General features: G+C 34.7%; 2 protein-coding genes across 2 annotated transcripts; both read left to right on the top strand.

Moving 5' to 3' along the window:
* The first annotated feature begins 4,044 nt into the window (after positions 1-4,044).
* On the top strand, positions 4,045-5,754 carry LOC126883598 (uncharacterized). The gene has a single exon (XM_050649250.1). The coding sequence runs from the start codon at positions 4,045-4,047 to the stop codon at positions 5,752-5,754; it is 1,710 nt and encodes a 569-aa protein (XP_050505207.1).
* On the top strand, positions 5,755-11,899 carry LOC126883597 (uncharacterized). The gene is made up of 2 exons (XM_050649249.1): positions 5,755-7,067; positions 11,821-11,899. Exons 1-2 carry the CDS (start codon positions 5,755-5,757, stop codon positions 11,897-11,899), a joined length of 1,392 nt encoding a protein of 463 aa, XP_050505206.1.
* Positions 11,900-16,592: the final 4,693 nt, after the last annotated feature.

Genomic DNA, 16,592 nt, shown 5'->3' with positions numbered 1-16,592 from the left:
CTCTTACCCTACTCTTTGATAACAGATTATTCTGCTCATTCCATTCCAGTTAAACCTACCAGCCTGTATCTGACGGGCAATTTATCGATCTATTGTTACATTTCTCCTTATGTATGAGCCAAGGTATTTAAATTCTTCTACTCGCCCTAGTTTCTCTCCAAACAATTGTATGTCCCCAAATATTCCTGGCCCTCCCAACGACATATACTAAATTTTTCACCGGCTAACCTCCCTCTTCAATAGCTCTTCTCCAACCTTCCAACTTTTCCTCCAATATTTCTCTGGTTTCTTCTACTAACACCAAATTATCAGCAAACAGCATTGACCAATAATACTACTCGCACTTTCTCTAAGTACATCCATAAAAAGATTATACAGTCAGGGACTCAGAGAGTCTTGATGTAAGCCAAGTGTCACTGGAAAATTTTCGGTCAATCCAACACAAGTCCTTACTTTGGTCTACTTACTTTCCACCATATATTCATCATGTATCCATTTGTAACTTTACAAAAATCAAAAGAACAATGCCCTCCCGTATATGTATGTTAACAGTGAACTCAACATTTGCAGCACTTGTAGTCGGCGAGCTTAGCCGGATTCAATGGATCACAAGTTACACATACAAATATACAAGCGATGCTAAATTGGGTTCTCTATTTAGTCGCGGCAATGAAGCATTTTGGCTCACAATTTTTTCGTCCAGCATGGATTGACTTGAAATTTTCACAGAAGGTAGGGAATAGTCCAAGGATAATTTTCTATATCATGCCACTGTACGCTAAAACTTTGGGGGTGGTTGCCACCCCATCTCGGGGGCGGGAATTTTTTATTACATTTTAACCATGTAAATCGATGTAAAAAGTAATTATAAGAAAAAAGTGTTATTTACATTTTCTTCGTAAAACTAATATTTTTCGAGTTATTCGCGTTTGAATGTAACAGTTTTTCGATGAAAAGATCGACTTTTTTAGAGGGTTTTTTTGAGAATACCTCGAGATATATGCATTTAATCAAAAAAACTGTAACACAAACCAAATTCTTTATCTGTAATATCTTTAAGACCAATACCAACCAAGATACGACATGTTAAAAGTTAGCTTTTTTCGTCAAATGCATAATTTTAAATATTCAAAGTAAAATAACGGAAAAACTTTGCAGTTTTCGAGGAAAACTTAAGAATCTTTTTTCCAGTATACAGTTAGGCCTTTCAAAAAATAATAACAAAAAGTTTCTAGCCTGAAAATTAAGCGACTTATAATCAAAAAAATGTCGGTACCAGTTTTTCTATATGAAAAAATCAGTGAAAACAACCCCCTAATTACCCTCCTAATTAAAAATTGGTCTTCACCTTTCTGTAATTTCTTTTATATTGGTATTATCAATACACCCAAGAAGTGTGACCGATTTAAAAGGCCCAATTTTAGAAAAATTGGAGTTTAAAGAAAAATTAATTTTTTGGAACTTCCCATTTTCACTTTTACTTCAAAATATCTCCGAAAATACTGGAAATACGAAAACAATCATGTACTACTAAATTGTAGCTTTTTTAACAACTAAAATTCCTTTGCATATATTTTCATTGCAGTGAAGAGTTAGCGAGATATAGGTGTTTAAAACCTCTATTTACGAGCAAACACCCCCTATTCGAGCCATTTTAACCCATCCTAATTAAAAACTAAGGGATCTTACGGAATTTAGTTTACGCAGTCTTATAACTCTTCAAATATCCTTTAAATTCGTTTTTAAAAAAAAATTTGACAGCCAAAAATGAAGGAGTTATGTTTATAAAACGAATTTTTTTTCGAAAAATTCGGATAGTCCGCTTATGGATAATTGCCAATGTATGTATGAACCGGTGCGTATACTGGAAGGTGACTAAAAAACTATTTGTATTTGTATTTGTACATTTGTATATTTATAAAAACTATAATGTTATTAAGCGTGATTTTTAAGGGTTGAAATATTATGATGTTATATCCTAAAGTATAAAACAATCGTTATTTAAACAATCAAAACCAAATATTACCCATATAAAAGTTTACCATGTATTTGTGTGTTTTTATATAATTTTTGACAATAAGGGGTAGTTTACACCCCTAAAAATAATCAACGTCTTTAAGGATGATATACCTAGAATAGGGTGAGATGATCCTAATCCCAAATTTTTATGTAAATCGATGCAAGCCGAAATTATTATTTTATGATAAGTAAATTTTTTATATATAGCTCCAACAAGGGTGGTTTTAAGGGTTGAAATATTATGATAGTATGTCTTAAAGTATAAAACAATCATTATGTAACTAATAAGAACCAAATGTTGACAATATTAAAGTTTAAAATGTTATTTTATAATTTTTTACAATTAGGGCTAATTTTCACCCTTAAAAACCCAAAAGCGTACAACGGCTCAATATACAAAATGAACTAGAGGGTGTAATGAGCCTAATCCCAAATTTCTGTACAAATCGATGCTGGACGTAAAAATTGCGAGGTTTTGCCATTTTTTCAGCTTCATTTCCTCGACTAATTGCTCTGCAAGCTCTAACAAATGGTCACACTTCACTGTGTATTTCAACGCAGGTCTGACTACACTCTTGTATACCTTTTTTTTCCAACTCTTCCTCGATTATTTGATAACAGAGTATTTCGCTCATTCAATTCCAGTTAATCCCGCCAGCCTGTATCCTATGGGCAATTTATCGATCTATTGTTCCATTTTCCCTTATGTAGCAGCCAAGATATTTAAATTCTTCTACTCGCCCTAGTTTCTCTCCAAACAGTTGGAGGTTCCCAATTATTTCTGTTCCTCCCAACCACATGTACTCAATTTTTCACCGTCTAGCTCCCTCTTCAATAGCCCTTCTCCAACTTTCCATCTTCTCCCCCAATATTTCTCTGCTCTCTTCTACTATCACGAGATTATCAGCAAACAGCATTGACCAAGGATACTACTCGAACTTTCACTCAGTACATCTATAACAAGATTATACAGGCAGGGAATCAGAGAGCCTTGATGTAAGCCAACTATCACTGGAAAATTTTCGGTCAATCCAACAAAAGTCCTTACTTTGGTGTACTTAGGTTCCGCCATATATCCATCATGTATCCATTTGTAACTTTACAAATCAAAAAGACAATGCCCTATCATATATATGTTAACAGTGACCGCAACAAATGCAGCACTTGTGGTCGGCGAGCTTAGCCGGATTCAATGGATCATAAGTTACACATACAAATATACAAGCGATGCTTGTTCGAGCCATTTAAATATTTAATTAATTGTTTGTCTGGTTTAAAGCACCACCCTGTATTCAAAAATCGTTATAATATTAGGAGTTTCAAAAACCCTGAATAGACACATTCTTCTGCTCAGACATATACGTTTTGTTTTGATAATAATTATCTACTTCGAAGAAATCACGTCATGCTAAGTTTGCAGATCCTTGACACATATATGTTCGTAACAAGAATTTCAGAATGAGAGCGTCGTAAATAGTTTTCAGTGTTGAAATGTGAATTTATAAGTCAAGACGGTGATCGAGTAGATTTTCCGAGCCGCGTAATAAAAAACACATTTGAGCATCCAAAGAACGTTTCCGGAAAATCGGGAACCTTTTTAAGATATCGTGTAGTGGTAATAATAGGTTCGACAAGAAATATTGTAATGCACGTTTGACATTCCGGATTATGGTATTTACTAATATTTTAATTATACGCGGTGTGTTAGAACTTATCCATTTTAGAGATATACGGTTAATTTTTCGTCATTCAATAATTTTGCAAGCTGTTAACTTTTAAAGCTGATTATAGAAAGTAAAAGTACAAAGTCTTTTATTTAAATTCGAATCTCGGGGGTTTGTTTAGATTGGGTAAATCTTTAAAGGCCCCCACATTTTGTGGCGACCGTGACAGGACGGCTTTAAGTTAAAGTTAATCGTGTGTGCATACGAGGTGTGACGAAAAAGCGTATCGAGGATCGCTGAACTCTATCACGTTTCGCTTCTAGTTTTTTCGGTAAACGTGTGTGTTTAGTTTGCAGTGAAAATGGATAACAAGGAAAAGCATCGCAGAGTGCTTCGTACCACTTTCAGCAAAGCAGCAAAAGAGTTAGAAGACCTATTAAAAGACCAAAAAGGTGAGGTACGACAGATCAAAATATCCTTAGATCTATTACGACAGAAAATGGATGATCTAAGGAGAATAGATGAAGAAATTTATGATCTCCTGTTAAACGAGGATGCCAGAGAACAAGACCTGTTGAAGGAAATAGAAGACAGTGACAGCTACATCAGAAAGTTTGCGGACCTGAGTATACAGTTCGAGGAACGGGTTCAACCAAGGATAGCTGCGTCCGTGGAGGATGAGGTGGCCTCTGGGACAACTGGTAAGAGCACAGGGAGCCTACAAGGTAAGCGTAAATTCAAATTACCTATGCTAGAATTCAAGAAGTACGATGGGAACATTAAAAGCTGGTTGCCCTTTTGGTCACAATTTCAAAAAATACATCATGATTCAGACATAGACTTAAGCGATAAAGTCGAGTATTTAGTTCAAGCTACTGTACCGGGCAGTAGGGCAAGGCAACTAGTTGATAGTTTTCCCGCGACTGGAGATAATTACACTAAGATTATAGACTGTCTAATTTCGCGTTTTGGCCGCGACGATTTGCAGATCGAGGTATATGTTCGGGAATTGCTCAAATTGGTAATAAATAATACTTCGTCTGGCAATAAATTAGACATTTCTTTATTGTATGATAGGTTAGAGACTCAGTTAAGGGCTTTGGAGACACTAGGTATTAAATCGGATAAATACGCGGCTATGTTATTTCCTTTGGTCGAATCGTGTCTACCCGCGGATTTATTAAGGATATGGCAAAGATTTCCGGAAGATGTTGGGTCACAAACGTCTATTAATAGTGCCGGTATTTCCACCATAGAAAATCGACTCAAAAGCTTGATGCAATTCTTAAAAAATGAAGTCGACAATGAACAGCATGTTTCTTTAGCGATCGAAGGCTTTGGCGTATCACGTACTAAGTCTGGGAATTCTAAACGTAATGGTCCGAAAAAGAGGATGCCTGAGGAGGAAGAACCCCAGTTTCCTTCGGCGATGGGTTTGATGAATTCCCATAGTACAAATCATATATGTGTATTTTGCGAAAATGCACACGAAAGCAGTCAATGCTTTAAGGCTCAGAAATTGACTTATGACCAAAGAGTGAATATTTTGACAGAGAAAGGTGCTTGCTTCCGCTGTTTGAAAATTGGACACCAATCTCGAAGATGCCGTGGTCAATTAAGTTGCTTACTTTGTCATAAACCACATGTGCCCCTAATGTGCAGAGAATTTTCGATGGGCAAGGCAAAAAAGGAAGAGGAAAATAAGATAGAGAATGATGGTCAAGCTGTGCCGAAAATAAATCAGTCATTGGCCAATAGTGCTATTACTAATATTTTTTTGCAAACTTTGCGCGTCAAAATGAACCACTTAGGCAAGACGCGAGTTGTACGCGCCTTAATAGATACCGGATCTCAAAAGACGTATATTCTGAGGTCCACTGCTAGATTATTAGATTATCCATGTAAACGACAGATTAACCTTGTACATGGATTATTCGGAGGTAGCGAACTAGCACAAAAACATGATTGTTATGACGTTAACTTGAGTTATAATAACTACAGTTGCACAATTGAAGCACTAGATCAGCCCGTAATTTGTAGCGATATTTCTTCCGTATTTAATTGTCCCTGAATGGAAGAACTGAAGAGGCTGAATATAGAGATAACAGATTCCGGTGATACATCTCCTATAGAGGTTTTAATAGGTGCAGATATTGCAGGAAAACTCTATACCGGAAGAAGACATATTTTAGGATGTGGACTGGTAGCTGTAGAAACCTTATTGGGCTGGACTTTGATGGGAAAGATACCTTTAGATCAACAGGACAATCGCACCGCGACAACGGTTTCACTTTTTATTAGCAACGCGTCGATTAGTCAACTGTGGGAGTTAGATGCTTTGGGTATCAATGATCCGGCTGAAAGGAAGACAAGGGAAGAAATAGCGCTAGCAGCAAAGCAACTTTTCTTTGAGACTGTTGCAACAGATTCCACAGGACGATATGAAACCAGACTGCCATGGTTAGAAGGACATCCGGCATTACCAAGTAACTACCAGATGGCTAAGAAACGGCTGGATACCACGTTGAAGAAGATAAACAAAGATGGATATCTTGAAGCCTACGGCCAAATATTTAAAGAATGGCTGGATGAAAATATAATTGAGGAAGTGTTCGAGGAGCAGCCGAACCGAGGTCATTATTTACCCCACAGGCCGGTAATTAAGCCTAATAGCGCGTCCACAAAAATCAGACCAGTTTTTGACGCTTCAGCGAAAGAAAAAGACAAACCTTCTTTAAACCAGTGCCTTGAAAAGGGGGTTAACTTGATTGAATTGATTCCTGCTATTTTATTAAGATTCAGACGACAAGAAATCGGTGTAATCTCAGACATTCGCAAAGCCTTTTTACAGATTGGGATACACAAAGCTGACAGAGATTTTCTTCGTTTTCTTTGGATAGATGATGCAGGGAAAGAAAAGGTGTACCGCCACTGTCGTGTGGTATTCGGGATTAGCAGTAGTCCGTTTTTATTAGGAGCTTCACTAGAACATCATTTTTCCTTGATGTTAACAAGATGTGCGTCAAAACTGCTGAATGTTTCGGAAGACACTATTTTAAAATTGTCGCATAGTTTTTACGTTGACAATTGCGTTACTAGTGTTGCTAATGAACAGGAGCTGCGAATTTTTGTAGAAGAGTCGAATATAATAATGGCTGAAGGCAAGTTTGATCTCAAAGGGTGGGAGTATACAGGCCAACCCCCCGATGACACTATTGATGCCTCGACCCAAGTCTTGGGAATAAAATGGAACAAGATAGACGACACCTTGTGTCTACGACAAGAGGATGAAGATACAGATCTACCTCTTGAAAAACCTATAACTAAAAGAGTCATACTCTCACAAGCGCAGCGCGTGTTTGAACAGTTGCTAGAGTCCAAATGGTGGGAGGGTCCGCAATGGCTTTATGAAGACCCATCATCATGGCCCCGAGACAATCACAGCTGTGATAAGGAAGAGATTAACAAGGAGAAAAAGAAAAAGCTAGTTACGGTCCTTGTTAACCGTGAGAAAGATGGTATGACCTTAGCTGATTGGCATCTTCATTACTTTTCTCAGTATCTGAAGACATTGCGCATGTGCGCATGGATTTGTCGATTTACCAATAATGCTAGAAATAAGGACGACAAACAAAAGGGAGAGTTAACCCTTGAGGAGCTTAATAAAGCTGAAACATTGGTACTTAAGCTAGTACAAAAAGAGACGTTTTCGGACGAAAACGATAAAAAATTGTGTGGAATGGGAGCCTTCGAAGACAAGAATGGTTTGATCCGATTGAAGTGTCGCATCAGTAATAGAAGCGACGATGAATATTTTCGTTTTCCAGCAGTTTTGCCAGCCAAGCATTTTATAGTGAATAGCCTACTATTTCGAGAACATGTCAAGTCGTGTCATGTCGGAACACAAGGACTGATGGCTATCGTGCGCGAACGATATTGGATTTTAGGTGGTCGTCGCGCTATAGAATCCGCGATTTCCAAGTGCGTCGTCTGCAAAAGACATAATACCGGGTCGTTTGGGGTGAGTGCTCACCGTTTATAATAGATCGTGTCCGGGACGCGATAGCATTCGAGACGACGGGTGTAGACTTTACCAAATACTTTATTGCCAGACGAGGTCGGTCGAAGACTATAGCCAGTGACAATGGGACTAACTTTGTCGGTACCGAGAACGCGTTTCGTCGAGGGGGCTTTGAGAAGATTGCTATAGATACAGGACAGTTTCTCAGACCCATTCAGCGTTTCTACCCATTGGATGCCCAACAGATTGGGTTCAGATGCCAGGTGACGACATCAGTGTGGAGTCGAGCAACAGCCAGGGACCGCCTTCAGAGAATGTGTGCGAAAGTGCGGGAGTTGCTATGGCCGCGGGTGTCGCGGAGCCGGGAGTGTCTAAGAGCAGAGTACCCGAAGCGAAAATAAGTGTAACGCGGAGTGGGCGTGAAGTCAAGACCCCGCTGCGGTATACGAGGTAGACTCGGTTTTTATTTTTGTATTTTATGTTATGTTACTGTTGTTTGATGATCATGGTATTTTGATGTCTCTGTTAATTTTGTGAGCCATGTTCATTTTGTGTAACAAAAGAGAATGTCTCAGGTGGGAGAATGTTCGAGCCATTTAAATATTTAATTAATTGTTTGTCTGGTTTAAAGCACCACCCTGTATTCAAAAATCGTTATAATATTAGGAGTTTCAAAAACCGTGAATAGACACATTCTTCTGCTCAGACATATACGTTTTGTTTTGATAATAATTATCTACTTCGAAGAAATCACGTCATGCTAAGTTTGCAGATCTTTGACACATATATGTTCGTAGCAACAATTTCAGAATGAGAGCGTCGTAAATAGTTTTCAGTGTTGAAATGTGAATTTATAAGTCAAGACGGTGATCGAGTAGATTTTCCGAGCCGCGTAATAAAAAACACATTTTAGCTTTCAAAGAACGTTTCCGGAAAATCGGGAACCTTTTTAAGGTATCGTGTAGTGGTAATAATAGGTTCGACAAGAAATACTGTAATGCACGTTTGACATTCCGGATTATGGTATTTACTAACATTTTAATTATACGCGGTGTGTTAGAACTTATCCATTTTAGAGATATACGGTTAATTTTTCGTCATTCAATAATTTTGCAAGCTGTTAACTTTTAAAGCTGATTATAGAAAGTAAAAGTACAAAGTCTTTTATTTAAATTCGAATCTCGGGGGTTTGTTTAGATTGGGTAAATCTTTAGAGGCCCCCACAATGCTCGTTTGGGTTCACTATTTAGTCGAGGAAATGAAGCATTTTGGCTCGCAATTTTTTCGTCCAGCATGGATTTACTTAAAATTTTCACAGAAGGTAGGGAATAATCCAAGGATCATTTTCTATATCATGCCGCTGTACGCTAAAACCTTGGGGTGGTTGCCACCCCATCTCAGGGGCGGGAATTTTTTATTACATTTTAACCATGTAAATCGATGTAAAAATTAATTTTAAGAAAAAAGTGTTATTTACATTTTCTTCGTAAAACTAATATTTTTCGAGTTATTCGCGTTTGAAAGTAACAGTTTTTCGATGAAAAAATCGACTTTTTTAGAGGGTTTTTTGAGAATACCTCGAAAAATATGCATTTAATCAAAAAAACTGTAACACAAACCAAATTCTTTATCTGTAATATCTTTAAGACCAATACCAACCGAGATACGGCATGTTAAAAGTTAGCTTTTTTCGTCAAATGCATTATTTTAAATATTCAAAGTAAAATAACGGAAAAACTTTGCATTTTTCGAGGAAAACTTAATAATCTTTGTTCAACTATACCGTTAGGCCTTTCAAAAATAACAATAAAAAGTTTCTAGCCTGAAAATTAAGCGACTTATAATAAAAAAAATGTCGGTACCTGCTTTTCTCTATGAAAAAATCAGTGAAAACAACCCCCTAACTACCCTCCTAATTGTACCTGCAAAATTGGTCTTCGCCTTTCTGCAATTTCTTTTATATTTGTATTGTCAATACACCCAAGAAGTTTGACCTATTTAAAAGTCCTAATTTTAGAAAAATAGGAGTATAAAGAAAAATTAATTTTTTGGAATTTCCCATTTTTCACCTTTTACTTCAAAATGTCTCCGAAAATACTGGAGATACGCAAAAAATGATGGATTACTAAATTGTAGCTTTTTTAATAATTAAAATTATTTTGTGCATAGATTTTCATTACAGTGAATATTTAGTGAGATACAGCTGTTTAAATCCTCTATTTACGAGCAAACACTCCTTATTCGAGCCCTTTAAACCCATCCTAATTAAAAACTAAGGGATCTTAGGAAATTTGGTTTACACAGTTTTATAACTCTTCAAAAATTCTTCAGTCATTTTTGAGAAAATTTTTTATCGGCAAAAATTAAGGAGTTGTTTATAAAACTAATTTTTTTTTTCGAAAAATTCGGATAGTCTGCTTATGGATAATTTCCAATGTATGTATAATAGGGTGGTGCGAAAAATAGACAAGGCGGAAACGGCGGGTTCGTTGGGAAAAATATTCCCATGAGATATTTTTGCATAATCACATTCGTGAGACATCCAAGAATAAGGTTCAAGAAGTCGCCCACGAGAAAAGTGGGCCAATTTTTTTTAACAATTTTTTTTTAATCAAATTGCAAAAATCAGTATTTTTGGCGCGGACTAATTTTTTTTAAGTTTTTTGGACCATTCTGGACAAAAAAGGTCTCTTATAATTTTTCTCTAAAGTTGATCTTTTTTGAGTTATAAGCTAGTTAAAATTTAAAAAACGCGAAAATGGCCATTTTTAAGACTTAATAACTCGTTCAAAAATTATTATTTTTAAAGTCAGAAAGTGACTAAATCAAAGTTCTGATCCTGAAGAAATCTGTGTCATTAATTTACTACTAACCTGTTATTTTTATTTAATAACAATGAGTGGTTAGATCGTATTGACGCTGCTGTAAATGTGAGTGTGAGTAAGATGCACAATTGGACTGCTGGAATGGCTTCTCTCTCGCACTCAGCATTTACAGCCCCGCACACGTGCATGGCGCTTATTATTATTACTTAAAAATAACAGCTTAGTAATAAAATAATGACAAAAATTTCTTCAGGATCTTGTAGGGGGGGCTTTAAACTTTGATTTAGTCATATATTACTTTCATAATAAAACTTTTAACCGAGTTATTAAGCCTTAAAAATCGCCATTTTTCGTTTTTTTTTCAATTTTAAATTGCTTATAAGTCGAAAACGATCAACTGTAGAGAAAAATTGTAAGAGACCTTTTTTGTCCAGAATGGTCCAAAAAATTAAATAAAAAATTGTTGAGGCCAAAAATATTGATTCTTGCAATTTGATTAAAAAAAAATTTTTTTTAAAAAATTGGCCCACTTTTCACATGGGCGACTTCTTAAACCTTATTCTGGGATGTCTCACGAATGTGATTATGCAAAAAAAATCTCATGGGAATATTTTTCCCTTCGAACCCGCCGTTTTCGCCTTGTCTAAAAAGTCAAGTTAATAATTCCGTATCGCTATAGTGCGGAAAAGTTGCGATTGGTAATTACAAGAAAAACAAAAAAAGAATTATTCAAATCCGACTTTATCTTCCGATCCCGCAACGGACCTAAAGATTATGAAAAAAAAAATGAAATTTTACCTTTTGTTCAATTATTTTTATTTATCCTTCGAGTACGTTTTATTTATCGCTATATTAAAATTTATTTACACTTTGCATGGTTGAGTACTAAATAAATTGTTTTACGCATTTAACGGATATTTTCTGATCCCGCAAGGTCAATCAAAATCTATAAAAATGTGAAATTTGTGATGATTTTGAAAAAATAAAAAACATTTAGCTATCTCATTTTTTTGTTACATTGTGAAGCTCTTCGCTTGTTTAAATATTGTCATACAACCAGAACTCAGAACTCAAAACGAGGGGGTGGTTACACTTCTAGCTCCACACGCGCCCTTCTCTCCAACCAACCAATGAGTGTGTGTTTTTACATTATTTACATTATGTGCATTTCTTTTTCATCTGTTTGTATTCAGCTCTCAAACACCAACTTTGTATTGTGATTTCTTGATAAAATCTGGCAGCATGGACCTTGATTTAAGTGTTGTCCTGATTCATCCATCTTTTGATTTAGTCCACATACATTAGCATTAGACGATGCTTCCGTGGACAACTTTAGTCACCGCTCATCAGCTGGCTTGTGGCAGGGATAGTTTTGTACATTCCAGTCTGACTTGTCGCCCGATGTATTACAAAGAGTTATATCTTCATTTGAAACTCTTCGAGGAACTGGTGGAGTAGATTATTTTGCAATATTCCAGTCTATTATTTTAGTTTAGTCCTGTGCTTCAAAATTTCAAGTAGTAGAGAGAAAGGAAACACATTAGAGAGCAAGGGCCAAGGAGAGTGTTAAAAGCGGAACAGTTGCTGGATCGGAAGATAAAGTCCGATTTGAATAATTCTTTTTTTGTTTTTGTTGTAATTACCATTCGCAACTTTTCCGCACTATAGCGATACGGAATTATCAACTTGACTTTTTTCGCACCACCCTAATGTATAATACCACAGAACCGGTTCGTATACTGGAAGATGACTAAAAAACTATTTGTATTTGTATTTGTACATATTTCTAAATTCGTATTTTTGTGTAAATAAATGTTTTTGTAATTCTTTATTTCTACTTTTTTTCTATATTGACCTATTAAAATATATATTTATAAAAACTGTAATGTTATTAAGGGTGATTTTTAAGGGTTGAGATATTATGATATTATATCCTAAAGTATGAAACAATCATTATTTAACCAATCAAAACCAAATGTTACCCATATTAAAGTTTACAATGTATTTGTATATTTTTATATATTTTTTGACAATAAGGGGTAGTTTACACCCCTAAAAATAATCTACGCCCTTAAGCATGATATAGAATATCAAGTAAAGGGTGAGATGATCCTAATTCCAAATTTTTATCGATGCAAGCCGATAAATATATGCAAGCCGAAATTATTCTTTTAGGATAAGTAAATTTTTTATATATAGCTCCAACAAGGGTGGTGTTAAGGGTTGAAATATTATGATAGTATATCTTAAAGCATAAAACAATCATTATTTAAATAATAAGAACCACATGTTGACAATATTAAAGCTTAAAATGTTATTTTATAATTTTTTACAATTAGGGCTAGTTTTCACCCTTAAAAACCCAAAAGCGTACAACGGCTCAATATAGAAAATGAACTAGAGGGTCTAATGAGCCTAATCCCAAATTTTTGTACAAATCTATGCTGGACGAAAAAATTGCGAAGTTTTGCCATTTTTTCAGCTTCATTTCCTCGACTAATTGCTGTGCAAGCTCTAACAAATGGTCACACTTCACTGTGTATTTCAACGCAGGTCTGACTACACTCTTGTACACATTTTCTTTCAACTCTTCCTCGATTATTTGATAACAGAGTATTTCGCTCATTCAATTCCAGTTAAACTCTCCAGCCTGTATCCTATGGGCAATTTATCGATCTATTGCTCCATTTTCCCTTATGTAGGAGCCAAGATATTTAAATTCTTCTACTCGCCCTAGTTTCTCTCCAAACAGTTGGATATCTCCAATTATTTCTGTTCCTCCCAACCATATGTACTCAATTTTTCACCGGCTACTTCCCTCTTCAAAAGCCCTTCTCCAACTTTCCATCTTCTCCTCCAATATTTCTCTGCTCTCTTCTACTATCACGAGATTATCAGCAAACAGCATTGACCAAGGATACTACTGGCACTTTCACTCAGTACATCCATTACAATATTATACAGGCAGGGACTCAGAGAGCCTTGATGTAACGCAACTATCACTGGAAAATGTTTGTTCAATCCAACACAAGTCCTTACTTTGGTGTACTTACGTTCCACCATATATCCATCATGTATCCATTTATAACTTTACAAATCAAAAATACAATGCCCTATCATATATACAGTGCGTCCATAAAGTAACGCATAAATTCATTATTTCGTAAACCGGCGACTTTAAGGAAAAATTCCGAAACAGGTCGATTTTTATTTTTAAATTACAATTTTTTGGCATATTATACAGGGTGTAACGAAAATACAGGTCATAAATTAAATCACATATTTTGAGACCAAAAAAAGTTTGAATGAACCTAATTTACCTTAGTACAAATATGCACATAGAAAAAAGTTGCAGCCCTTTGAAGTTATAAAATGAAAATCGATTTTTTCCAATATATCGAAAACTATTAGAGATTTTTTATTAAAAATGGACATGTGGCATTATTATGGCAGGAATATATTAAAAAAGAATTATAGTAAAATTTGTGCACCGCACAAACATTTTATGGGGGTTTTGTTCCCTTAAACCCACCCAAACTTTTGTGTACGTTCCAATTAAATTATTATTGTGGTACCGTTAGTTAAACAAAATATTTCTAAAACTTTTTTGCCTCTTAGTATTTTTTCGATAAGGCAGTTTTTATCGAGTTGCGGCTTCTTTTTTAATATTCTTACATAAAAATTTTACTGCGGTACCATTAGTTGAACACAGTGTTTTTAAAACTTTTTTGCCTCTTTGTATTTTTTCGAGAAGGCACTTTTTATCGAGATATTACTTCTTTTTTAATATGGTTCAAAATATACCTAAAAATGTAAATCATAAATAAATTTTCATATTATTACCAAGTCTCCATAATCGTACTTAGCCATATACAAATATGTGGTGGATTTGAAAAATATTCAAAATATCTCGATAAAAACTGACTTTTCGAAAAAGTATTAAGAGGCAAAAAAGTTTTTAAAATATTGTCTTTAACTAATGGTTTTACAATAATAATTAAATTGGAACGTACACAAAAGTTTGGGGGTTTTACAGGAACAAAACCCCCATAAAATTTTTATGGGGTGTCCAAATTTAACTATAATTTTTTCTTAAGATAACTACTACCATAAGAACGCCACATGTCTATTTTCAATAAAAGATCTGTTATAGTTTTCGATATATCGGAAGAAATCAATTTTCATTTTGTAACTTCAAAGGGCTGTAACTTTTTTTATGTGCACATTTGTACTAAGATAAGTTAGGTTCAATCGAACTATTTTTGATCCCAGAATATGTGATTAAATTTATGACCTGTATTTTCGTTACACCCTGTATATCATAATAGCGACGTCATCCATCTGGGCTTGATAACGTAATCGATGAATTTTTTAAATGAGAATAGGGGTGGTGTGATAGCTCATTTAAAAGGGTATTTAATTCTCTATTTACTAATACAAACAATAACATAATTATTTATACAGGTTGTCCAAAAAAAATTTTTAATTAAATTAATTGAGACAAAAAAGAATGTATTATTGTGTTTTCAATTTTATCAATCAAAAGCAAAATGAAAATTAAATTAATTTTTTTTAAATAACGCCCTGATATTGAGCTGTAAATATTTATTAGAATTTAGTTTGGATGTAAGTGGATTTCTCTTTTAATGAGCTTTCCGATGAACCATTAAAGACTTTTGTGAATAATTAAAGTGAAAAGGACGATGTATTTAGGTTTAAAATGGAGAAAGTTGTTTATTACGGAAACTATAGAATCCACAGCTGGATGTAATTATCATTTTCGAGAAAAGTGGTTTTAAAAAAAGAAAGTTTGGAGTTTTAACATCTTTGTTCAACACGAGTAAATGTTGTAGAGTTTCCCCGAAAGTAATTAGGATGGTCGGAATAATTTTGAAAAAGACTGTTTGTTTGTCGAATGGAAAAGATTGTTTATGATGCTTGGCAAGTTGGAAGGGGAAAGGTACTTTGAATGATTTTGAGAGTTTGAAAAAGAAGTCATTATGTTTTTGGCATCGCTGAAGAGCAGTTCGACGTTTTCGTGGATAGATAGTTAGCAAGTACCAGTGGCTGTTTGATAGTGGAGAATCGTGTTGAAAAGTGGAACGAGAGACAGATCAAATTGAGACGAAATACCACTTTGATTCTGTATTATTTTGAGAAGGAGAGCAGAGAATTTTTGGAGTTTTGTTTGAATCGAGTACGTGTCAAAAGAGGCCCGGCTTGTTGGAGAATTGGTGCTGGTATGCTGATAGTTTTGAAGCTGGAGAACGGAGAGGGCTTTGATGAGTAGCCTTTAACATAGTCAACGAGGGAGAGCTGTTTTGGGTCACGAGAAGACATCAGAGTGAATGAAGAAAAAGGTCAGTCAACTTATGTGAAAGATATTTTTATGTTCAGAAACTAAAATTTTGAGTAAAAAGCATATGAATTAAAATTCCAATATTTCTAAAAGTAAATAGGAAGTATAGCTAATCTTGCGAATACATACATTTGTTTTGTTTTTGTTTTACCAAAGTCATCGGGAACAAACCGATAAATTGTTTTTTTTAACTATAATAAATTTAAGTGGTAAAAATTTCATTCGGACATCTGTGTCCACAGGTTTTTAGATTCGATAGATTTTAGAGTATTGATTTTGATAAATAAAAGACAATTCTGTATTTTTATTTTAATATTTTGCTTTATTTCTTTTCCCTATTTTATCCCGATTAGGATCAACTAAGAGATACTGGACCCACGAGAGAAGATAAGTATAACGTGAGATAATTTGGATTTTTTTTTAATAGTATAAAAAGGCACCCTGAGATTTTTTATTAATTTTTTTATGTATGATTTGCGACAATAAAATAATTAATCAAATAAATAATAATTAATATAAAATTAATAAGAAGCAGATCATAACAACATGGCGAGCCAACGTAGGACATTAAAGTATCTCTGGTTGTGAATTTGAAGGGAATAGGAAACGGAAAAACAGGTGAAGGAGAATTTATTTGCCCGTCGGAAAAAGTTTGATATATTTAAAATTTTTGAAATATTTGTTTGACTTAATTTTTTTATCTA

Source organism: Diabrotica virgifera, chromosome 4, assembly GCF_917563875.1.
Source record: "Diabrotica virgifera virgifera chromosome 4, PGI_DIABVI_V3a".
Classification (NCBI taxonomy): Eukaryota; Metazoa; Arthropoda; class Insecta; order Coleoptera; family Chrysomelidae; genus Diabrotica; species Diabrotica virgifera.
Note: the sequence above shows the minus strand (reverse complement) of the source record. Positions and strands in the feature narration are given on the sequence as shown.

What these genes read in the sequence shown, in the direction of transcription:
- LOC126883598 (XM_050649250.1), top strand. Translation starts at nt 4,045, where the DNA reads ATGGATAACAAGGAAAAGCATCGCAGAGTGCTTCGTACCACTTTCAGC.
- LOC126883597 (XM_050649249.1), top strand. Translation starts at nt 5,755, where the DNA reads ATGGAAGAACTGAAGAGGCTGAATATAGAGATAACAGATTCCGGTGAT. An exon ending in CAGTTGCTAGAGTCCAAATG is followed by an intron (nt 7,068 to 11,820) that starts GTGGGAGGGTCC and finishes CTTTTGATTTAG; the next exon opens with TCCACATACATTAGCATTAG.